The 24819-nt window shown below is 41.1% G+C and overlaps 1 protein-coding gene across 1 annotated transcript in view; it reads right to left on the bottom strand.

Moving 5' to 3' along the window:
* Positions 1 to 7186: 7186 nt before the first annotated feature.
* PAPOLA (poly(A) polymerase alpha) overlaps positions 7187 to 24819 on the bottom strand; it is a 50522-nt gene continuing 32889 nt past the window's right edge. Inside the window, exons 15-22 of the mRNA XM_066628737.1 lie at positions 24022 to 24131; positions 19781 to 19902; positions 18718 to 18860; positions 15893 to 15993; positions 14245 to 14465; positions 11921 to 11983; positions 9920 to 9997; positions 7187 to 9399 (exon numbers count right to left, since the gene is read on the bottom strand). Of these exons, the coding sequence (XP_066484834.1) occupies positions 9304 to 9399; positions 9920 to 9997; positions 11921 to 11983; positions 14245 to 14465; positions 15893 to 15993; positions 18718 to 18860; positions 19781 to 19902; positions 24022 to 24131 (934 nt within the window). The 3' untranslated portion in view covers positions 7187 to 9303. The remainder of the gene's footprint in view (positions 9400 to 9919; positions 9998 to 11920; positions 11984 to 14244; positions 14466 to 15892; positions 15994 to 18717; positions 18861 to 19780; positions 19903 to 24021; positions 24132 to 24819) is intronic.

Below are 24819 nucleotides of genomic sequence, written 5' to 3'. Positions count from 1 at the left end.
ATGATAAATAAAAACACTGAGAGAGCGAATTTCAGCTAGAGCAGGAAACAGACGGAAACATTACTTTTTTTCCCCATTTAACATAAATTTGGATATATGTATTACATAGCATGTCAAATATGTTGGAACTGGCAAGGAAAAAAAAAGTTTTAGGAATGACTCCATGAATTCAGAGCCTATTTTACATGGCCTTGTACATCCTCCACTCCCAACCTCAAATTGCACTTCTGTCATATCTTCCTTTCAAGCATGCTTTTCTGGAGATAGTTCTTAATGAGCTGGTAAAGTCGGACTTGGAAGCCACCACTTCAGACGGCAAGTGGAGAGCTCCCAGGATTGAATGCCCTACATTAAAAAAGAAAATCCCCCCCCCCACACACACACACGCACAAAGAAAACCTTTCTCCGGACATCATTTTCTATTTGGCAGGAATATTTTTGCATGGAGTGTGAGCCTCCCTACCCCCTTGCAAAATCCTAAGTAGTACAGCCTACAGCAGGGGTCTCTAAACCCCGGCCCGGGGGCCAGATGCGGCGTGCGGCAAGCCTCTATCCGGCCCACGGCCAGCCTCTTGTCCCCTGAAAGCCTCTGGCCCACTCAACTGAACATGACCAGAGCTATGCTCTGGTTGCATCTGGAGGGTGTTCTGAGGGCCAGAGAGGTTGAATGAATGAGCCCATTCATTCATGTATTCACTCATCTAAGTTCCATCTCTAATTCATTTATTTTAATGTTATATTTAAATTCTTTTCTGGCCCTCAACACCACACCAGATATTTGATGTGGCCCTCTGGCCAAAAACTTTGGAGACCCCTGGCCTAGAGGAAGGTGAGAAGAGGCTTAACAGCCCAGCTCTATTCACCCCCACCTGCCAATGGAACTGTGCCACGACTGCGCTGTGTCCTGGGGGGCAGATCAGTAGGGTTGGAAATGGTAAGGGAAAATATGCCAATGAGTCTCCTTGGGCCTGCACCAGGTCTTTAGCTGGCACAAGCCCAAGAAAAGGAGGAGTGCAGACTGCTAGCAAAGGGGAAAACATTTGGTGCAAGTTGTCTGCACTAGATGCCATGCCCTCATGCTCCCACCCACTCCCATTCCATACTCCCCCTGCTCCTTGGCCACACTGCACCTGAGTTGGTGGGTGATCCTTTTGCCTCTGCTGCACACAAGGCCACCCCAGCCTCTTTTACTTTTGATATGTCAACTATGATCGTTTCTCACATCACCCATCTAAAAGAACCATCGCAATCATCACATGATAAACATAAGTCAGCCACTGCAGTGGTTTCAATGGACAAATTAATCATTAACCACCGGGGAGCTATTCTATTGGCCTGTTGCTTTCATCATCATCAAGGTCATCCCACACAACTCCTGACAAGTAGCTGGCACCAAATTTTTTTTAGGTGTATCTTGGAGGGCTCACAGTTGTCAAATGAGCTAAAGCAGCTTTCTAAAGAACTGTTGGTCCTCCAAGTTAAATGTGTATCATTCTTACGTTGTTGTTCGCTGGTCCTTCCAGGCATCATCAATGAGGTTGCACAACTCAGACAGGGGTTGTCACCTTTAGAACTGAAATTTGCTTTCCAGATGTTACAAAGCTCATAAAAACTGTAAGAGGGAATCTCAAATTAAAAAGAGTTCCAGAACAAAGGGGGGGAACAGGACACAGATTAATACTGTGGGGCAGCACTGAAGGCTCCTATGTACCTACCAGTCTTGGCACCACGTCTAAGCAGGGCCAGTTCTCTGCTGGGGGCAGCATTCTTGGCTGTGAAGGCAAAACATGTCCTCTGTCACTCCCAGGGAGCAGGCCTTTCCAACTGTCTCTTTCTGACAACTTTGTCATCAATCTCTTTATTTACAACTTCAGCGCAGACAGAGAATGCAAAACAAACGGCCATTGCTCTTGCCAATATTTCTGGGAAGTGCAAATTACACCAGGCACCCACTGGGTGGAGTTTGGAACAATCAGAGACTTGATCCATCAACAAAGAGGTCTGACTTCCTCTGCTGAGCCTAATCTCCCTTGACGCAAGAGAAGGGTGGCAATCTGGAGATTCCAAAGCAAAATTATACACCTACATGAGCCATTCATGTTTTGTGCACTAGCAAGTGGACATGTGGTCTCCCAAGGCAGCTCAACTGATTTTTCTTTTACATTTAAACTTCCAAAGAGAAGTCTGACAGTGAAAAGCAAAACAAAAACAGGCAGAACTGAAAAGCAGCAAGGAAAAGGCCAAATAAAGATTCTAGAGCACATGCAGCTGCCATGCTATTGTCGCATTGGCTGTTTGTAAGTAGTAGGAGGGAACTTGGGGTGCAGCCAACTGCCCATTCACTCCCATCCCCAGAGGGTAACCAGAAATCAGAATTAGAGCAGAGTATTTGTGCCCCCCCATACGCACAGACAGCTTGAGACACTTCACTCCACTGTTGCTACAACACTTTCAGCAGTCCGCTCACCTCCCTACCGTTGCTTCTGAAAATGGACCAAGTGCGCACATACCAGATCAATATTAGAAGAGCAACTTGCATGGTTACCAACTGTCTTTTAAGACATGAACACTCAGGAGACCACACATGTGTAAGGACCTTTTGCAGCACCCCAATGGCATTCGGCACACAGTGACGAGAGAGATGTGTAAAAGAAACAGAATAATTGTGGAGATAAATGTCCCCTTGGAGGCAGGGGAATAACGTAAAATAACTCAGTGGATTGGGAGACTAAGGAGAAAGTCAAAGGTTCGAAAATGGAAGGGAGATGTGGACACACAAAATGGGGAGAAGGGGAAACAGGATACAGAGGGACATTAAAACATTGTGGAAATGAGATTACTCAGGGGCCCAAGAGATTAGAAAAGAGAGCTTGCAGGCTGCTGGGTCGACTAAAAGGAACAGAACAAAATCCAAAAGCACAAGAATCACTACGAACTGGAACAGTGACTTAAGGAAAGGAGTGAACCCCTTGAAGAGCCATAAAAGCACTTCACTCACTTGCAGCAGAACTGGTCTTTTCCTCTCCAGGAATACTGTTTTCCAAACTGTGGGTTGCAATCCGCTACTCAATGCTTCACCCGTAAAGTCTTCCTGGGAGCTCCTGAAGGCTATCTTCCAGGTTACACCGGCCTCTGCACGCTCCAGAATGACTCCCGGTTTACTTCTGGTAGGTATTCTGGGGGTCACAGAGGCCAATGGAGTGGATTGCAGGCCTGGTGCAATCCAAAAGTGGCCTCTGGGAGCTCCCAGAAAGGCTTTGCAGGCAAAGCACATTTGTGTATCAGGTCACAACCCACCATGGAGGACAAGGTGGGCCATGGCACTGAAAAGTTTGGGAACCACTGCTCTAAGCCAATGCTGTATCACCTCAAAAGTGGGCAGGGGAGTGCAGGAAGCCTACATTGCTAGACATCCCACTTAAACTATTGGCTAATTTGATTTGCATCTTCCATCATTTCCTTATGTTTGCTCCTACAAGCATATTTGTGTAAACTTCACTGGCTTTGCAAATTTTCTTCTTTCCTAATTATAACTAACACTTACTTCTCTGGGCACAAATCCTCATTTAAAAACAATAATTTAATAGATATGTCTCCACAGACTAATTAATGCACAGCTTTTGCATCCATCACAAAATACGGATTTGAATTCCGTTTTCTTCTCACATGGCCTTTAAAGTTCACTTTGTTATATATTTATTGAAACATGAAGGGAATTCTAGATGTACTTATAGCAAATTAAAAACATTTCCCAATAGTGCTAAGTACATGGATGGGGAGATACACGGGTAGAAAAAATAATTTAGTCAGCCATGCCGCGACCTAACCTTCAAAGTGTGAGCACCAAACATTGTAGAATTTAGTACCAACAGTCTGACGTGCCTAAACCTCATTTAAAAGTCATTAAGAGTTTAAATATCAACGAAAACAGATGGGCGTCCAGCAGTGGTTCACTGTGTTATCTTTTTATAACAAGGCAGACTCTGAAGTTTGATATCAAAGTTAGCACTATTCTTTTCGTGATGATAGTGGCAGATGTTTGACGCCTATAGATTTCAAATACTAGTTTGAACCTTCTCAAAATTGCATCTGCTTCCATCGGCAAACTCGTGATGAAGTATTTATGCTGAACACCAAACTAATGCTTTAAAGATGATTAAAGCAACCGAAATAATTGTTAATATGTTTGTGTTCTATAGCATGAACACCACACATTTTTGTTGCTGTTGCTAAAACAAAAATCTAAGCAACTGTAACCTATCTGATGAGAAAACACACAAAAAAGAGAACAGTTCAAAGCTTGAAGCTCACTCAGTTCAGTACAAATCCCACCAAATATACAAATGGTGTGTGCATTCATAGGAACTCTGTACATCACTCTGAGCTCCTCAGAGGAAGGGCGGCATAAAAATGTGAAAAATGAATATGGACAAGCATGTGCTGTATAGTAGGTAGATGTAGAAACATGTACACATTTCCCTAAAAATCCATTTAAATAGCAAATGGAAAATGTCACATCAGAACCAAAGAGCTGCAATAGGAGTGTCATGTGTTCAGAAGCTTCTTATCCAAGCCCTGAAGTTTCTGGAGCACCAATTTCCACAACAATCCCTTATCTTGTCTCAACCACATTTTCAGCCACATTTTGGACTGACTTCTGGTACAGCATGAAGATCATGGGTATCCTGAGACATGTATACTAGGGTCTTTGAAAGCTGTCCACGTTCTACTTCAATTGCAAGTTACTACTGTACTTGGCTTTAATAAACTGACCTAAAATATCAAGTTAATTTAAGGTGGAACTAAACACTTAAGAACCTACTTCAATGACACATTGGTTTTAAGTCGTGTTATTCTGGCCTATGGGCTAAGGGAGGTAATAAATTGTACAGTATTTGCAGGAAGAGGAGGAGTCAACAGTGGATGAACAGACATGTCTTCAGGGGCTCCTGAGAGACAGTCTGTTTTCCCCCAAAAAACTGCAGGTCTGAAGAGGATCTGAAGATCTTTATCAGGAGAGATAAGATCTTTCCACAGTGCAGGTACCAGAGATTCTGAAAGCCCGACCCGGGGGGGGGGGGAGCTTTCTTCTCGGAAACCTAATTGTCAGGGACAGTATTGGGGGAGGTGCAGTGTCTGCAATCAAGCTGCTGGCTCCGTGCTAAGATACCATATGGAAGAAAAAGCATGAAGCATAAAGTTTAAGTTGGAAATTTAAGATAAGTGTTAATATTGTCCCTGGCTTTGATTGACTGATTTGGCTAAAAGCCCTGGATACACTGAAGGCATTAGTGAGAAACTTTTTAAGGATGTTGAAAGTGCTCTTTATCTTTGTAGTGGAATAAATCGGTCATGGATTTTAATTATAAATATAATTTGGTGTGTGGACTAAAATACAGAATTACTTGTGGACAAAATTGTTGTTAGGCTTGAAAGAGTTTTGTCTCCTTGAGACTGTTTCTTTCGTTTTGTTTTTCTCCATTAACCACACTGTTATCTGTAAGAAAAATTCAAAAATTGCCTGACTGAAAAAACATGTGGGGGAAGCAAGGAGAATAATACGCTGTGGACACCTTGTGGATTAGAGAGAAATTGCAAGATGGAGCCTGTTCCAGATATTTGGACTCAAATGATCCTCAAAAATTTGGAAAAATTGCTCACAATGAGAAGACAGCAGTTGAGTTGGTTCTTGCAGATTCAAGCCAGTTTAGACACTCTTTCTCAACAGACAGATGTGTGCAAGGAACAACTGGAAGACATGAAGAAAACAGAAGATAAACAGAAGGAGAAAGCGGAAAAGATGATGGTGGGGGATGAAATCATCATCAGAAGAGTGGATATAGAAATCAAAAGAGTGGAAAATAAACAGGATCTAGAGGGGACGCTGATGGAGACTGAAGTAGAGAAGGAGTAACATGGGTGCACAAAATACAAAATTTGTTGGAACAAGAAGAAGAAAACATATCCCAGTTAATTGGAAGAATGAACATACCTTATACAAGAAAGTGTGGCCTTATTGGATTCTGTTATGGAGATAAATTATTAAAGATATTACAGGAGAAAAAATGGAAAGAAAGAAAAAAAACCCTGAGGGTTAACCTGAGGGTTAAAGAAAATTGGAGAATTTTGGTTTAAATTTGCTTTAAAATATATACGAAATTGATATATATGAATTAGAATGAATTAGAAAAAATACCTCAAAATGTTAGCGTGTGGATGAATGGTTTTATAGGTGATTATTATGTTAAAGAAAAAAATGTAATCAGATTGGAGAATTAGATTGGAGAATGGTAAACAAATAAGAGATTGTTGGTTTTAGATTCCGAAATTAGATTATTATTATTTGATATTAATGACTAATTGAACTAGTTGAGATGATAAAAAGTGAATATTTAGAAAAGATATTATAGGGAATTAGGAAAAATCTATTATATTTGATCTAAGAAATATTTATATCAAAGAGTAGAAGAGTTAGGAAGAATTGTTTTATATGGTATATTTTGGTAATTAGATTATTTTGTTTTAATATTAATGAGTAATTGAAGTAAGTTTATGTGTTTGACAGAAAGTGAAAATTTAGCAAATATAGTACAGGGCATTAGGGAAAATTTAGTATATATTATATAAATAAATGGATAAACTAATAAGAGGCAGAAGTAGATGAGTAGTAGATTAGGAAATATAGTATGATTAATGACTAATGGTATATGGTATTTAGCACTCCTAAATGTATGTTATATGTTTGTATGTGCTAATTAGAAATAAATAAATAAATAGTACAGTATTTGCCTCTTCTAATTCGGTGTGTGCTTTAGCCATTCAAACAAAAACAGTGCCACCTGCTGGTTACAAAACAATTTACAAGATGCTTTTCATAGTAGAAGTTTGTAAGCCACAATACTGATAAGGTCAAGCTTTTCTGCAAACCATTCAGGGTTATATCAAACTCTGTGTGGTAATATAGAATAAGTACTCAAGAATGTGCTTTGTTGTTTTCCAACAGTGATGGCAATTTACCTTCTTTTAACACTCGAACTGAGTGCATTGCTAATTGACTGGTTTTAAGATCAGCTTTATTTTCTGTGCATTTTTTTCACATAGTCATCTTTGTCTAGAGCTGGGAAAACAAAGTTATTGACTGCTGAGACCCTCCTACTTTAGACATTCAAAAGAAACCAAGCAACTGTGGGATTGTGCTGTTTTTTTTATTGTTTTCCATGGAGAAATACATCATCTGTTTACAAAATAGCTCTTGAAAAATACAAGGAGTACAGATACTATAAAACAAAGCAACTCCAGTCATGAGACACCTACGTACATCATGCGAAAGCAACAGTCTGATCTCCAGGTTATGAAAACTAGAATTAAAAAGTCACTATACAGAAAAGATTCCAAGTTCCCAGCTTCGCAAAACTTGGGTGCAGATACATAAAACGCTTAGTAAAATGAAAAAAAAGAAAAAGATTTCCTGATGTGTAAACAAAACAAGACTAAATTTGTGCCTGGCAAGTTCGATCTAAACTCCATAGCTACACAAAATACACAGACAGCTTGTACACTTCAACTGTTAGTTAAACCTTTTGGACTGGGTGGCAGGGAAGAGCAGGAAAAAGGAGAGGGCATGTGGGAGTATGTTAAGAGGAGGTGAAAGTTGGGACCACAGGGACCGCATGGGGCAAGGGCAAGAATTTTGTATACTAGACATTGTAGACAAAAATGGCAGAAAATAAGATCTTGGTTACTGCACAGCTGGGGAGGTAGGGCATAAGCTACAATCTCTTGACTTTGGAAAATTAACTTATAGGGAAAGGGGAAGAGCAATTATTTACTTTAACATGGCAATGCACATGTAGGAGGATTGAGCACAATGCAGGGAAGGAAGTCATTAAACATGCTGATCAGAAAATATGGGAAGGGCAATTTAACCATCCCACTTAATTTTGATTGACAAGTTACATGTATTGTTATCTCCATTTGATAATCACTGGCATTCCGCACGTTCTGCTGCTTAGTCAAGAGAGATTTTCATCTCTTTAAAACAAAAGTTGCTGCTAATCATTCTGATAACTCTACAGAAGAAAACGAAGACAACTGGGTAAGGAGAGCTTCTCCGATCTTGTAAGTGCCTGCTAGAAATGTGATTTTAAAAAAATTTAAACATTCAAAATGTAAAACAACTTTTCAGATGAGCTACCTAAAAAATAAAACTGTTAAAATCGGAGGGTAGGGTAAAATCTGCCTTCATATTTAAAATCTGAGATGTTTGTAATGCAGACAAGATTTTTATGGAGTGTACAAAACGCTTATATTTAGTGATGAAAAGGCCATCAAGACAGTGTAATGCTTCACAGGCACAGGCTTTATTCACTCAGGTTCAGTCATGGGGGAAAAACGTGGCATTTGTGTCTCAGGGCCACAAAGTTGTTAGGGCTTACGGAACCATCATGACTAGTTAAAAAGGAAGGGAAAAAAAACAGTGTTGACTGACAACATTAGTCCTATTATGTGCATACAAACTGAAATGCGAAGTTAAATGAAGAAGCATTTTTCCCTTCAGAGAAATATGGTGACATGAACAGGGAGGGAAAAGGAGATTTGATTAGTTCAACAAAAAATTATTTGCTTTTTGATAGCTGATTTGTATGCACCATAAAATAATCCTATAAATAAAAAATAGACCACTTCTTAATCATGCCCCACCAAATACCCAATACCTGTTTTCTTAAACTTACAACCTCAAGATTTGACATTTTCTTGAAAGATTAACTGCAGCTTAATGGTAACCTAACTTGATATAGTGCATACTTTTTACCTCCAGTACACAATATATCAGGCCGTTTCTAATTTGAGGGTCACAGATATTGAAGAATTTCTTCAATAAAAATAAAATCTATCAAGCTGAAGCGCTAAAATTAGTCATATTCCAATAAAAAAGTACATAAAAGTGCATGTAAGGGATTCTTTTGCCAGTTTTATCTCCATTTTTTTTCCAAACAACGCATCAACATAAACCAAATCAGTAAGTCAAATATGGCTAGAAATAGTATTCCCATTCCTTCTTAAAGGCAGTAATCCTTTGAAGTATTTAATGCAACTGCTGCTAACACATTAACAGTACTCCTGGCTTCACATACTAACCTGGACGTCCAGATCAAGTGATTATAGCCCAGCAAGGGAAGTGCACAAAATATACCTAAATTCATGTGTGTTCACATTCTTGTCTTGCACCCTCCGTTCTGTTTCAGCGTTAGAAGACAACGGGTTGAATTGGCAGATACTGTTTATGGACCCCTGAGGTTGGTTTTACCGATTCAATCTTAGTTTTATTGAATTTTTGATAACTGGAATAGGATTCGCAGGGAGAGCAGGGATATCTGAAAGGTCTGTACTGGGCATTTTCTGAAAGAGAAAAAGGGGGAAAATCATTAGACTTTCAGACACAAGAGGTGTCAATTAGGAATAAGTAAGACAAAGACAAACCCATCACATTTCTTGTTTCATTCTCCCACTGCCGTAAGTGGTTCAGTCATGCAATAAACTCTAGTATGTTATTTTGGAGGGAGGGGGCTAATCATAAACGTAAGATTTACACAGATCAATGTCTACATCAACAAAATCCACACACATACCCCCCACTGCCCTCCTGATGTGCAGGAAATCCTAACAGAATGAATCATTCCTCAGAAGTGTGGTTATCCCACCATTGTGCTAGGAGGCCTAGAAAGGCTAGGCAGTCCAACTAAAACAGTAAGGATGTCTGCAATGATACCGTACAGCAAAGACTTAACAATTCATGGCTGAATGAATCAAATACAGGCATTCATACTGCCATAACATGCCAAGAGTGCTGTAAGTCCTGAACGTATATTAGCCTTATGCAATGTACACTTTCAAAATGTAAATACCAGGCTAACATTACCTGAGGAGCTTGCAGTGATACTGTTGTCTGAAGAGTTTCTGGTTGAGGAGCCGTATCCAATTCTGCATCAAGTAGTTCCTGAAAGGCAGAAGCAAAAAGAAGCTTGCATACCATGTGTTGACTTAAGTCAGCAATTTTCAACCAGAAGCCTGCATTTCTGTTTTGAGATTCCTGGATGTTCCTGGAACACTTGCACAGGAACTTGCACAGGAACACTTGCACATCCTGGAAACCCCCCACTCCCCACCCTCCCCACACACCCATTAAACTATTTTATAAACTTACCATAGTGCCTTCTGAATTAAACAAGCTGCCTTTCACAACTGGAAAAGGAACAGCAATGAGGTCTTCCTGTTGACCTCACTGGTGTTCTTTTTTAAACAGGCTGCCAGAACGGTTAAAGAGAAGGCGACCTGGTAAGTTTATAAAATAGTTTAATGGGTGCACAGGGGGGCACACGGAGAGTGGGTAGTTGTCCCCACCCCAATGCACCCATTACATCATTTTAAACACTTAACTGCGGTGAAAATTGGCTTGACTTTTTGCCCTGTTAAGTGTTTAAAATGGAGTGTTTAAAATGGTGTAACATGCTCATGGGGGAGCCGTGTGGGGGATAGTATCTGCAGTTCATGATATCTGCAGTTTGGAATGGAAGCCACGCGTATACCAAGGCATGCCTGCAAACTTTATAATTCAGAATTTTTCAAACCTACAAATCTCAATGAGTAGCATTCTTCTTCCATATTTACATCTTTAGTAAAGTACTTTATTTTTTAAACCATTCACACTGCCATTTCAAGTCAGGAGTAGAAAAATGGCTATCCCACATTCCTTGCATTGAGGATGCTACCTTTGAAAAAGCAACTCTATTAATCTGTTCCTGAAATGTCCAAACTATTTTACACATTCCAGGGCATGCACAGTAAACTACTGCTGATCTTCCAAGGTCAGCTGAGTACCAAACTATTGCTTATTAGATACCAAAAGTTCAGCAGTAAGGACAAGTAGTCAGCAGTAAAATGCCAGACTAATTTTGGGGGGATGGGAGGGGGAGGACAACAACAAAAAATATAATGCAAAATAAAAAGAGACGTGCTGTGTCACAAAACCTAAGCTTTCAAGGGATCGTTTCTGGTAGGTGTGGTCTGCAAATGTGCCACAGGAATTTGGGGGAGAATCATTTATTATTAGGGACAGTGGGGATGTTAGCCGTCTGCCTAACATGTCAAGTGAAATACAACACAGGTATTTTCCATGCCACAAATACATGGATCAAATCAGCTACTGTACATGTTTCAATAGATTCAAGTCAACCACTAAGTGCTAAATCCCTGCAGATCACAAAACTTTGATTTGTGCGGGCCCATGAAGTAGCAGGAGGAACAAAAGTGTATCAGGAAGTGAATCCACTGGAGTGCTCTGAATTGCATGATTATTCTTGTTTAGAAGGACCCAGTTTTAATATCTATTGCAGAGATTTTCAACTTCTCTCGTCTCAGGGAACACTGACAAGGTGCTAAAATTGTCAAGGCACACCATCAGCTTTTTGATAATTCACAAGGCACACCGTGGTGCTGGTGGGGGGGCTAACATCCCCAGTGTCCCTAATAATAAATGATTCTCCCCCAAATTCCCATGGCACACTTGCAGACCATTCATGGAACACCAGTGTGCCACAGCACAACGGTTGAAAATTGCTGTCTTGTGGAGGAAGATGCTCAAAAGTCATCAATATGTAAGACTCAACATGCTTTCAGTTCTCTCCTGAATTAGATGAACTCTGTGAAGGTGCTAGAGCTGCCAAAACAATAATCTCTGAGCATGTTTTAGTTACTGCTAAACCACATCTATTAACTTAAGAAATCTATAAACTTAAGAAATGTACATCTATAAACTTAAGAAATGTACCTTAGTTTCCATTTTATCATGATCACTTATATCAAGACATCTAGCATCTTCATTCACTTAAGAAATGTACATCTATAAACTTAAGAAATGTACCTTAGTTTCCATTTTATCATGATCACTTATATCAAGACATCTAGCATCTTCATTCACTTCATCCTGTCACAAACAAAATTATATATGATAAGTGGCCAAGACACAAAAATAAAACCAATAGCTGGAATTAATCATCTTCTCTACAGAGTTACATTAACATCTATGGATACAGATCACTAATGTCTTCTCAAAAGATTTTACTGGACATAACTAGATGCAGATATTGGGCCAAACTTAAAAAATAATGAGCAGAAGGGAACGAGTCACTAGTGCTGTTCCAAACACTACTGCACAGTATTGTAATAGGTATAAAAACTGAGCTTTTGCTCAGTTTCATGCCATCTGTGTCCTTTTCTGGAGAAAGCAGAGCTGGCAATTGTTATACATGCCTTTGTCACATCAAGCTTGGATTACACCCCTTGTACACAAGTCTGCCTCAGAAGAGCAACTGATAATTTTTTAGAGATGTAGACCATGATTGACACATTTCTTGTCAAGGATTGTTCTTGGGAGCACAGACTTTGTTTTGGTCCAATCTACTCTGACTGCCAGTTTTTTTCTGGGCAAAATTTAAAGTGTTGGTTCTAAGCATAAATGGTTTAGGAGCAAGGTATCTGAAGGACTGCCTTCTCCCAAATGAACTGGCCTAGCCACTGTGTTGATCATTTGAGGCCTTGTTCCGCATCCCATCATCATCAGAGGTCCAACTTGCTGGGGTGCAGGAGAGGGCTTTGTTGACAGTTGGCCCACCTCAGGGTATGGGGCCCCCCCAAGGATGCTTGACTGTCTTCCTCATTACTGGTATTTAAATTACCAGTAAATTAAATTAAATTACTGGTATTTAAATTTTTTCCACTGGGCCTTCAGCTACTGATTTGTTCATGTTTTGGTTTGTGCACTGCCTGTTTTAAAAGCATGTCTTTTTTTCCATTTTGATGTTATATAGTTTGAGTTCTGTTGGAAGCTTCTTTTGTTTACAATCCATGCACCCCACCTTTTGTTTCTAAACAGGCTCTATAGCAGTTCTGATGCTTCCACTTGCGCAAGCAGAAAAGTCTATTTGGATTTAATTTCACTTGTCTCATGCAACACGTTAGTGCAAAGTGCAAATGAGCACTTCTGCAAGTGGAAGACTCCATGGTTGCTGCTATGTACTTTTTTCTGTTGATAGTTTTTCATGGTGGTTAATTTTTGCTTTGCTTGCTCACTATCCTGGGTGTTCTAGTGATGAAGAACTTAATACAATTTCAGCTAGAAATACAGAAGACTGCTTAGCTAGCACCCCATTTAATGGCTAAGAAGTCTCAAAGAATCATGTTTTCAGATACACAGCAAAATGAAGAGTTTGTAATCAAGACATTTGCTTACATTTGGGATTAAACACCATTCAAACATTTCCAGTCAAAGTCAGTCCGACTGAATTTGATGGAATTTGCTCTGAAGATATGTGCACACAGGATACAGCTTTAATCTAAGACAGCAACAGCCCATTAATAGGAACTCAGACTGTTGGAAAGGCTGCTGAACACTAGACTCATCCTCTTCAAAGCAATACTGTAAGCACTTTATTGCTTTAACAATTAAGTATGACCCTGGTCACAGTTCAAGTTCACTGCCAGTTATTCCATCAGAAGTCATGATCAAGAAGGACCTGGATGTAGCAGCCTCTCATGCACCCAATTTTTTCTGAAACTTCCCTTCTGAATAGCTGGTATCAGGATTCTTAAATTTTTGGCACACAGCCATTTCAGAGGAAATGGTTGCTTGCAGATGATTTTGATTCCTCCACTCTTAGTTTAACTCTAAAATGTTTGTTACTGTGTTCTCAAAAACAGCTTTTCTAACTTAGGTGAGTTAAGGTGAAGGAGGGAATGCACCTCTGTGAGGAGCTACTCAGAGAAAATTCCAGAAAGATTCAGGTCATGCACAAATGCATCACTGTCATTCCACCTCCAGATCGCAACACAAACACCCACATATTGCACCAGAAAATGTTCAAAAGGTAGTAGTTTATAGACAAAAACCACTACAAATTATAGGTGAAAACACATAGCTGAAGTTTTCTAATTGATATTGATGTCTTTGCTGGGAGGTGTGAGCGTAAATAGAATGTTAGATGCAGGGTGGTGGCAGTGAGATGCAGGTATCTTATGGTCTTGTGTGTGCTCCCTAAAGCCACTGTGAGATACAGGAAGCTGGACTAAATGGGCCCTGGGCCTGATCCAGCAGGTAGGGGTGTGTGTGTGTCTTGGTGGAAATCCATCAAAAACCCCATCATTGAAGAAATTGGTACAACTTCTTGACAGTAACAAGACTCAAAATACCTCTTCTGTTTTTATTTTTTTGGGAGACTCTTCTTTATGAGGAGACGACGTCCTCTTCACACCTGCCACAGGGCTAGTTATTTTTGCTGCACTGTTTCCTGAAGGTCTCTGTGGTTGGTTTACAAGACGGGTCGAAGAAACTACTCTAGAGATGGTAGGCTTTGGTGGCGGTGAGATGGCGGGCTGTGTGGCAGTTTGAGGAATGCTTTCATTTGAAGTACCTACAGAATATATTTGAATATAGTTACAACATAAACAAGTAACATTCAGACTCCAATTCTATAAGCAGGACTGGGTACCATAAAGTTAAATGTCCAAGCAAGTCATATTCTCCATCAATAGAAACTTAATTCCGCAACCTGGAAGCATTATGAAAATTGAGCAAGTTGACATGCTCTCTTATTTTGCACAAGTTATTTTGCAGTGTTTATTTTGATATGTCACAGCAGGCAATGCCCACATGCTTTCAAACATATCCAAAGAACGTTTATTGATTTATTCTTCTAAATAAAACCTTAAGATTCCCAGGAAGTTGAATTATGCACCCATTTCATTCTGTGCTTTTTTTCTGCACTCCCATGAAACCATTTCATTTCCCAGATCAAACAATATCCAAACATGCAGATTAAAAGAAATGCTTAACACATTTTTGCCCAGCCCACAGGTGTAGACATTTGGTCCCTGTTGTGTATATGCAATGTTGGGCAGAAATGGCTTAAAATCACAGTTATACAACAGAACATGCCATACAGCATGGGATCATGTATGCAGCCTTTCTTCCAGAAGATTATGGCATGCTTTTTTAAAAGGTTTCTAGGCCAGGGTATTTCTAAGTACCTCATGAGAGCTCAGCAGCGATGGGTAAGGTCGTTCAGTGCTCAGAGCTCCAGGGTTCCTCAACCCTGTCGTCCCATCTACCATCATGCTATCTAAGAACTTGAAACTTTTTTTTTTTTAAGTGCAAACACTGCAACTGGAATGCATGCAAAATAATAGGCGATTTGTGGAATTTATGCTGAGCTATAAATCTGGGACACCTTGACAGAAATTTAGATGCCATAACAGATGGCTGCAATATTGATCCTCTGATACTGCCCCAGCAGTAGGTTTATAATAATGTCCAGGTTTAAACAAGCCAGATCACATCCCTGCACCAAAATACTGACTTAACATGGAATAGCTAGTTAAAAGATGGGTATTTCTATATGTAAACCATTATGCATGGTTTTGGTAATGGATACAATAATTCTCATGCATAGAAGCAGGTCAGTGTTATTGCCCTTATACTGCAAACTTTTGGGGGAATGTGTGTATTCTAAGGCCAATAAATTACTACTGATCTTCCAAAGTAATCTTCTGGATTGTTTCAAAGGTAAAATATCCTGTGTCTTCTGAAAAAATGTAGCACACTCAATGCATACATCACCTTGTGAAGAGCAAACAGACCATTCTAAAATTTTCAAAATATTTCAGCAAGCATATTGCTTGTATTTTAATGACTATCAGCATGCCATATCACAATAACGTGTGTTGCAAAATATGGCAACTCTAGCACTTCAAAACAAGTTACTATCAAGTGGCAAACCATCAACAATTGTAGGTAGAGAAACTTTAGAAAGATATTTGCAGAAAAGTACAGTTTTCCTACCCCCTGAGCTTTCACTGGAATTTGTTTGTGGCACAGTGACTTCAGAAGCCTGTATGTTGGTCACAGATGCTGCCGTCACAGCTAGAGCAGGACTGCTTCTGCTGAAATGTAAAAACAAAAACAAGTCCATCAACTACAGCAGGACTGCATAACCGCATAACCCACCAAACCAAACACAGTCCATCAACTATGTAAGGCAGCACTCCAGGGGCTTGATGAACTCCTGGCTTTGGGACCTCCCTGTGACTACACAAACAGGTTGTCTGTCAAAGATCAAGCAAGCCCCAATAAATGTCTGGCATGCATTCAGTTTGGTGGATAACAACATGGGCACACTTAAATCACTTTACTAATACACAAAAAAATTTCAATTCACTACACATCATCAGTTCAGTAAGAAACCTGCAATAAAAATAGGGTTTTGTACACAGGTAGAAAAAAAACAAGGAAATGTAGAACTTTCTGCACTAAAATTACTGGATCCACATGCAAATTGTTCTCAACAGGTCTTGCTTGGGTGTCTGTCCCATTAGAGTCAGTTAGGGCACACATCTAAGGAAGACGGTGAAGAAATGTAGTGGAAGTGGGTAGCTTTACTACTAAACATCTTACTATGGTCTCTCAGGCGAATTTTCTGTCTAAAATTTCAAGCTTTAATGTCTTGCAAAAGGATGCATTAATTCAGACTGGAGTCCTACTTCAACCCTCTGACATGCAGTGGAAAATAAGACAAGTAACCTCACTTTCTAGATTAGACCCGATCCTGAATTAACTACCTTTGCTTTAATTCAAAATAGCCTTCCTCCCTGTTTGAAGAAGAGCTGTACCTCAGTGGTAAAGCTACAGAGATGGGGATGTAGCTCAATCACAAAGCACGTGCTTCGCATGCAGAAAGTTCTAGATTCAATTCCTGGCATCTCCATGTAATACTGGAAAGTCCCATCTGCAACCTTGGAGGCAGCAAGGCAGTGTAGAGCAGTGGTTCCCAAACTGGTGGGTCGTGACCCACCAGCCAAGGAAAGCCCCGTCTTTGGCAGCCTTAAGGGGTGGGGAGGAGTAAAGGCAGCAATATAATTGCCAGGATCATGCCACTGTTGGGAAGAAATGGGGGTTTGTGATTGCAAAAACAGAACTGGGTCAAGAACTCTATTTTTAGTCATTCTGAGGCTTGGAGAGTCCTGTGGAGGCATCCATGGGCTCCCTGCACACCCTCGGGGTGGTGGGCACTGAAGGAAGTTTTAAAATCTCTCATTTTCCCTGGTAGTGACGCGATTCTGGCGATCACGTCTCAGCTTTTACTCCTCCTCCACAACTACTTATGTGGTTCTTAACTTCCCTGTAGAAGCCTGTGAACCAATGGAGTAGAGAAAAGACTGAGCTAAATACACTAGCAACAATCCAAATGGGTAGAATGCAGCTTCCTATATTCTGTATTCAAATAAAAAAAACTAGTGGGAGTTGTTAACAAGCCAAATCAAGATTAATTATTTTTGCTTTCTGTGGGCACAGTATAATGATGTTATTTATGACCATCCAGGCTCAAAGTGTGAATAAAGAATTAGGGAACTCTGCAAATTCAGGAATGGGTTTGACACACAAGAAATGTATACACAAACCAAAATCTGCTGCTGTGTTACTGCTGCTTGGACTTCGCTATTGTTCCCAGCCCCAGTCATACCAATAGGCCTGCGGTTTTTAAACTCTCAGGGAGTCTGAAACCTGCAGTAAGTCTTTGCGGGGGTGGGGGGGAGGCAGCAGGGGCAGGGATCCCCTGGATCACGTCGCTCAGGGGGCTGCAAGGACTGCGATGCACTCACCAGTCCCTGCAGCAGCCATCCCTGTGTGCGGGGCGCCCTGCGTGAGCGCCTGCAGGGCACCCCAGGTCAGGGAAAGGGAGAGTGGAGCAATCTGCTCTGCTTCCGCAAAAGCGGAGCCCCACAGAGTGCTTGCAGGTCTCCCCACAGCTTCTAAATAGTGAAAGTTGCAAGTGTGTTTAAACTGGAAGTGGAATTTCCGGTTTCATCGTGCTTGCAACTTTCACTATTTAAAAGCTGCAGGGAAACCTGCAAGTGCTCTGCAGGGCTCCGCACACACCCCGAACCCTGAGAGCATGTATGTTTAGTTTAAAAATAGTACCCCCTTCCCCTACATGGGCATGATCCTGAGGATCACTTCACTGCCCTCGCCTCCGCCCCCGCAAAGACTTATCCCGGGAGTAAATCTCCCAGGAAGTTTGAGGACCACTGGAGTATAGCACTGCAGTCCCAAGTTCATGTTCAGGATTTATACTTCCAGAAAGGCTTAACCATTTCTGGCTGGCTTCCTTTGTCTAAGCAGCCATGTGTGTATGCATTAAAACCATCCCATACCTTTCAGGACTGATTCAAGTACTACATTTTACAAACAGCAGCATGTTGGAGAACGCTTTCTTCTTGCTAACCATGAGTTAGCAAACTGTTGTTAGATGAAGAGTTCTGTAGAACTCAGAAGATTGCTCTTTAATACTTGTAGTTAGTTTTCAATAAAGCAACAAAATATCCTCTGAATTCTGGATATTTCTTCTTGTAGACCAACACAGTTATCAACAAATTTATGTTGGTTTTGGTACCTGGGGGAACCATCTCACCCTTTGTTTCAGTCAGCAAAGTATCTTGAGCCAATGTTGACATAAACTAAGGCAATCATGTGATGCAGAGAAAGTTTCTGCCAGCCAGAGAAGTTTTATAGATGCAATGATTCTCAGTCCCCAAGCAACAAAAATTCTGAAACCAGAATTCTGAAATTCTGAAACTTGTTCAATATCAAGACTGAACAAAAATGCTTACCCCTGAGAGCTTCCAGAACTGTTCAATGGGCTCGTCTTCATAGCACTCGTAGGAGAAGGCACAGACGTGCTGTTATCACTATCCATAGATAAATCTAGGCTGCTATCATTCAGTGCTGTCAATCTGACCCCTTCTGTTGAATGCTGCAACCAATGAGACAATAAATCAGACAAGTTATTCTTCCTATTAAGGACCCAAGCAATAGGATCTAGTGCAAGCATTAAGTACCTAACTCATCTTTTTCAACACGGCGAACTGTATGTACATGCTGCATCTCATTTTATAGGCCACGTCTGGAGTTACATATTGGGGACAGCCCCCCCCCCCCCCACTGTGGGGAGAAATAAAATCCGCACACTTTTTAAAGGTAAGATTGGGGTGTTGTTGGTGCAAGAATGTATCAAGGAGACTATGTCAAGATGGTATTGCCTACAGCAGACATTACTTTCTCACTAGCGCTCAAGATATGAGCAGGGGATGTGCACAAGTTCAAAGACTAACTGGGTAGCAATTTCTCCCTATTAAGTAACAATGACTACATCCCCCAACTTTTGTGCAGCAGCTCATTGATCTTAAATGATGCTACAGCCCTGTGTTCGTGGCTTCTTGCCTTTCCTCCTACCATGACAGTCTCCAAACTTAGTGAGAAAGCATATACTGGCTAAATTGGGACATATTCTTTTAGATATGTGGGCTAACTTCAAATAGCTTCCAATGAGTTTGGAAGACTTGCTACTGCTGTGTAAGACTTGAAACCATCTTCAACAGATGTTAAGTCAGCCTTTCAGCCAACACCTTCAAGAACAAGGTAGCAACAATGTTAATCACTACCAACTGTTTAAAATTTCAAGTTCCACAACATATGAAACATTTTAGCAATGTTCAGCCATTACCATCTTCACTACAAGTCAAAGAATAATCTCTTCCAAGAGTTGTATTAGCATGGACAAGAACAGATTCCCTGTAGGAAATCTATACATGACACCATAATGAGCGAGACTATTTCATGACACTTCTGTTGCAATGTTACATGCAGTGTGTATCAGTTACCCTGAAGTTTTACCTTTTTCTTTTTCTGAAGCACATGATTCGGTAGCAGTTGGTGAAGTTGCTTTTTTTTAACATGCATTGCAGCAATTTTCATATCCATCTCAAACATCTTGCTGTTTATTGCTTGCCTATAAACTACATAATTAGAAGAAAATTAAGAAACTTAACATTTGGGGAAACTAATTACTTGCCTTGGAGGAAATTTGCACTTGAGTATTCTTATTTTAGAGAAAAAACCACAGTGGAAATCTTCAAAAAAGAACAGTGCCACACAGTCACAATCTAAAATACTGTCAATATGTGCTTGTCTTAACTTTACAAAAGGAGTATGAAGGTATTAGTAATACTTGGCCACAAATGCCAAGTTTTTCTAGAAATGGAAGGAGGCAGCAGAAATTATCACTTCCTCTTGGCTATCCAGTGGTTCAAATTAAGAGGATAACCAAGCAGTGGAGGAGGCCACTTAGTTTACCAGACTGGCTCCACTTGTAGATTAACAGGGTTTTGTCGTAGCTTGCAAATAAGCTCATACAAACATCAAAAATTAAAGAGATTGATAATTTTGGCTTCCTTCTTTCAAGGAGCTTAAGAAAAATTCACAGGAAAGAGAAACAAGAGCATTCTAGAAGGTAGAGGCATTGCTCATCCCTCGCTGGGAAACGTGCATTTTCAATGCACAAACCACGTGTTTTTCCTCCTAAAACATTTGGGGGATTCAGATGTCACACAAAGTCTAAATCAAACTCTGGCTTCTAGTACCATACTCTAGCCTTGAGAACACATGCTCACATCTCCATAGGAGCAGAGGAATAATTATACTTCTAATTGTGAACAAAAAAGCCAGGACTGACCATGATATATGAACTGGGGGATCCTAGCCTATTCAAATCACAGTTTCAAAGTAAATTAGGATCTGAACCAGAGATTCAATATGCTTCAAAAAGCCAGGAGTGACTGGTTTAGGCATCATAGTTGATGCTGGTTTGTTGAAAACGACAATCAGAAATAGAATTATTTTCTCTTGCTTGTGGAGAGGGAGCATTGCACAAAGCCAATGTTCAATTCTGGCTTTGTGTGGTGTCTGAACTGAGTCAACTATGACACACATTGGGAGTACACACACACACACACACACACACACACACACACACACACACACAGGAAGAAACTCCCAATCTCTCCATGCTTCTATATATCAAGCAGCATCTGTGTGTCCCCCAACGATTCCCCCTACCCACACTATTCTAATAGGAGCCCCTTGTGCTTTCAGAGGAACTGCCCCAAATGTCAGAAACCCCTCCAGAACAGCATTCCACAGGGTACAAGGGGCTGCTACTGAAAGCTTCAAACACGGTGGTATGCGGCCTCTTTGGATCACACCTCGAACACACTGTGGACTACTATGGAAGGTGGCAGTAACTAGTGATATGAAAGACAAGTGTTCTATTATGTTAAGTATATCTGTTCAGTTTACAAGTCACACCAAATAGTTTCAGTTATTTCTATTACAGAAGCCAGTTAATGCACACCTTTTTCCTGGAAGCCAATAAAAGACTAAAGATGGGACTATGCATGTTCAGAAAGTGAGCCTACATAGAGATAAAACTTGGACAAGAAAGGAACGTATGCACTCTCTTGTTATGAAATTCCTAACACCACAGAAATCTGATCCTCTCAACAAGAGACTCAATTTTTGTTTATCCAACTACAGGTGGAGCCCCAGTATCCCTGGAGATCCATTAAGAACATAAGAAGAGCCCTGCTGGATCAGGCCGAAGGCCTATCTAGTCCAGCCCCCTGTATGTCATAGTGGCCTACAAATTGCTTCAGGGAGCACACAAGACAACAATTAAACAAACTGCATTCTGGTGCCCCAGTCCTGCATACCCATCCTGGTGCCCTCCCCTGCAATCTCGGAGCCCCGCCAACACACACAGACCCCAAAACAGTGGATAATGAAATTTGCTGTTTCAGCCCCTTGAAGCCATCAGGAAGCGACTGGAACTGTACTCCTTCTGCCTCCAGAGGGCATTCTGAAATCCACACAGAGGCCATGTGTGTCCAGCCTGCAGCCTCTGCAGGCTTCAGAATGGCCATTTTGGCCCCTGCCCCCAAAAACACAACTTCCAGTTTCTAGATAGAAGACGGAAGTGACTTTTTTGCCCTTATAAGACATTCCGATGCCCAGGGAAGCCCTTCAGGGGCCTCTGGAGGGCTCAGGTTGGGTCAAGTCTGGTTCAGCACAGGTCTAGGGAATCCATTTTGAGCTGGATTTGTGGATGCAGGATCTGCAGATATGGAGGCCCCACCTGTAAATGCACCATTCCAAGTCCGCACCATGCTGTCAATTTATTATTCTATAAACAGGGGGACCTCCATATCAGCATATCCCGTAGCCACAGGTTCATTTATCTGTGGATAAGGTTTGCAGGGCCGCCCCGCACCCTTCACAGGCGAACTCTGCTCCTCTCGCCTCCAGCGGGTCCACTAAGCCCAGCTGAGATGGTGGACATTTTCAACTACAGGTGGAGACTATTTATCCGCGTTAGTTCCGTTCCGTGACTCGGCGCGATTAACAAAAAACGTGTTGTGCTAAATTCCAAAGACTTACGCAAATACACTGCAGCCTGACACTTCTGGATGGAAGGAAACTAAGGCAGCTGTTATCAATCCCCTCCCCTCCGTACTCAGCCCTCCCCATTGCCAGCTGCCTGGCTTCTTTCACATGGGATGCTGATCTTTTAAGAGTCCAGCCCTATGCATTTCTACTCAGAAGTAAGCCCCATTCCACTCAATGGGGCTTACTCCCAGGAAAGCGTGGAGAGGATTGTAGGCTATATCTCATGCTTTGCTTGGTGGGAAGGCTTGCTTGTGTCGATGATTGCCTGTACCATCTCAAGCGGGGGGGGGGGGGATTTGGCAAACACTCCCTGGGTTTTTTAAAGCAATCCCCTCTGTTGCTACCACACCTGCGTGCGTGCGTGTGTGAGAGTGAGAGAGAGAGAAGCGCACTCCACTTTGCTGTACTTGTTCTGGCTACAGAGATTTTCGGCCCCCCCCCTTCCCCTCTTCAGCTTCTTTGCCGGCTCAGGGGCTCCAGGAGTGTTACTGTTCCTTGGCAAGGATGAACCTCTTCCAGGGCTATTTCCCTGCCTGGGTGAGGCAAAGCCTTTTTGCAGTGTTTTGGGCTGCCTGGAAATGGAGCGAGTCGTCAGCGCGGGGCAAAGGAGTGTGTGACTTTCGGTTCCCCCACCCCATTCTCATTGAGACAAATCCGCAGATAAAAAATCCATGGATAAATAGGCTGCACCTGTATTTTTAAAAATGCAACTTCCTGTTTCTCTGTGAAATCTGAAGCTATGGTTTTAATGCCTTATAAGGTATTAGAAGGTCTGGGGAAACCATGGAAGACTTCACAGAGAAACCGGAAGTTGCATTTTTTTTTAACTGTTGGAATCGGGGGACCCTCTGGAGTTGAGGGGAGCAGAGCTCCCCTCAGTTCTGGAGGGTGGGAAGGTGTTTGCCTGCATCTGCGGTTGCACGTATCCACGGGGGGGGGGGGGTTCCAGAATGGAAGCCCCTCAGATAAGGGTGCACTCCTGTATTGCTTTGCAATTCTCTATTGCTGCTCCCAAAGTTTAAAACCATTCATTACAACCTTTTCAGGTTCAGAGTTCTGAATATTTTTCTTTTTTGTCCTCACCAAATGTTAATACTTTGACCACAAAGAGTTTAAGCTTTAGTACTGAAAAATTAATATTCTGCATGGTAAGCTCCAGACAGAATGCAGACAACTACTCATTTCAATGACGACCTCTTTGATTGCTTTAAGCAAGAGCTAATTATCTAGCCTGGTGGTTCTCAAATATTTAGCACTGGGACCCACTTTTTGGAATGAGAATCCGTCAGGACCCACCGGAAGTTACATCATGACCGGAAGTGACATCATCAAGCAGGATATTTTTTTTTTACAATCCTGCCCACACTTACCGAGGAGCAAATCCCATTACTATAGTTGTTAAAAGAATATACAGAGTAGCTTGTTAAAAGTACAGGTCTGTAATATTTCCCCAAATGCAGTCACATACCATGGTACCATCAAGTCTACTATGTAAAGAATAAAATATGAAATGAATGGGCTCACCACCTGAAATTGGCTCGCAACCCACCTAATGGGTCCTGACCCACAGTTTGAGAAACACTGATCTAGCCAGCAATTTTTGAAGTATGAGAATTCTCTTAAGCAAAACTTACCAGTGTCAGTAAAAGACTGAATGTCATATGTAAGATCAACACTGAGATTTTCAGAGTTCTCCGTTTTCTTAAACACTAACCCAATCACCCACATTGTACGAAACTCCTCCCTGCCAAACAAAAACAACAACGGCCATCACATAATGACAGAAATACCTATTCTAAAATACAGTTTTGGGTAAGAAAACTTTTTCAGCTAATATTTACACCTGCTATTCTATAGTGGCAGGTACAAGACTCACCAGAGCCACAAACTCTTGAAGGGTTTGAGATCCAAACAAGCTACCTGAGTTTCTCTGCTGAGAGACATTCAGCAGAATGCATCTTCCAAAACTGGGAACAGATTTGATATACCAACTTAAAATAAAACATATTGAGCAATGACAATTTTTCTTCAATATGATGCAACGCTTTTGAAACCTACATAACCTCTCTTTCAGATGTATCAAATTGTACAATCCCTTTGGTTATAAGTCATTTGCATCTTTTCAGAACAGATGCACAGAATGACATTTGGCACTTTTTATTGTCCTTGATTCTCAGGTATAAAAGATTATTAGGAATCATGGTGTAGACTTCTCAGGCTTGCTTCTTCATTTATAAACAATTTAGCTTGGAAGGAAATGCTAATCAGTAAGAGACAGATGGATAATATTTTCTGAATGGCTGTATAAGCTGATGAGTAGGCCAGCACATGAGTAACAATAGCAGCAACTGTAATTTAGCTCATGGTTCAGTTGGGATTGTCTGGAACTCTAATCTAGCACACAACAAATGCAACAGAGAGGTGGTAGATTA

The sequence above is a fragment of the Tiliqua scincoides genome, chromosome 1 (assembly GCF_035046505.1).
Source record: "Tiliqua scincoides isolate rTilSci1 chromosome 1, rTilSci1.hap2, whole genome shotgun sequence".
Lineage (NCBI taxonomy): Eukaryota > Metazoa > Chordata > Lepidosauria > Squamata > Scincidae > Tiliqua > Tiliqua scincoides.
The sequence above is the reverse complement of the archived record's forward strand: the minus strand, read 5'-3'. Positions and strand labels throughout refer to the sequence as shown.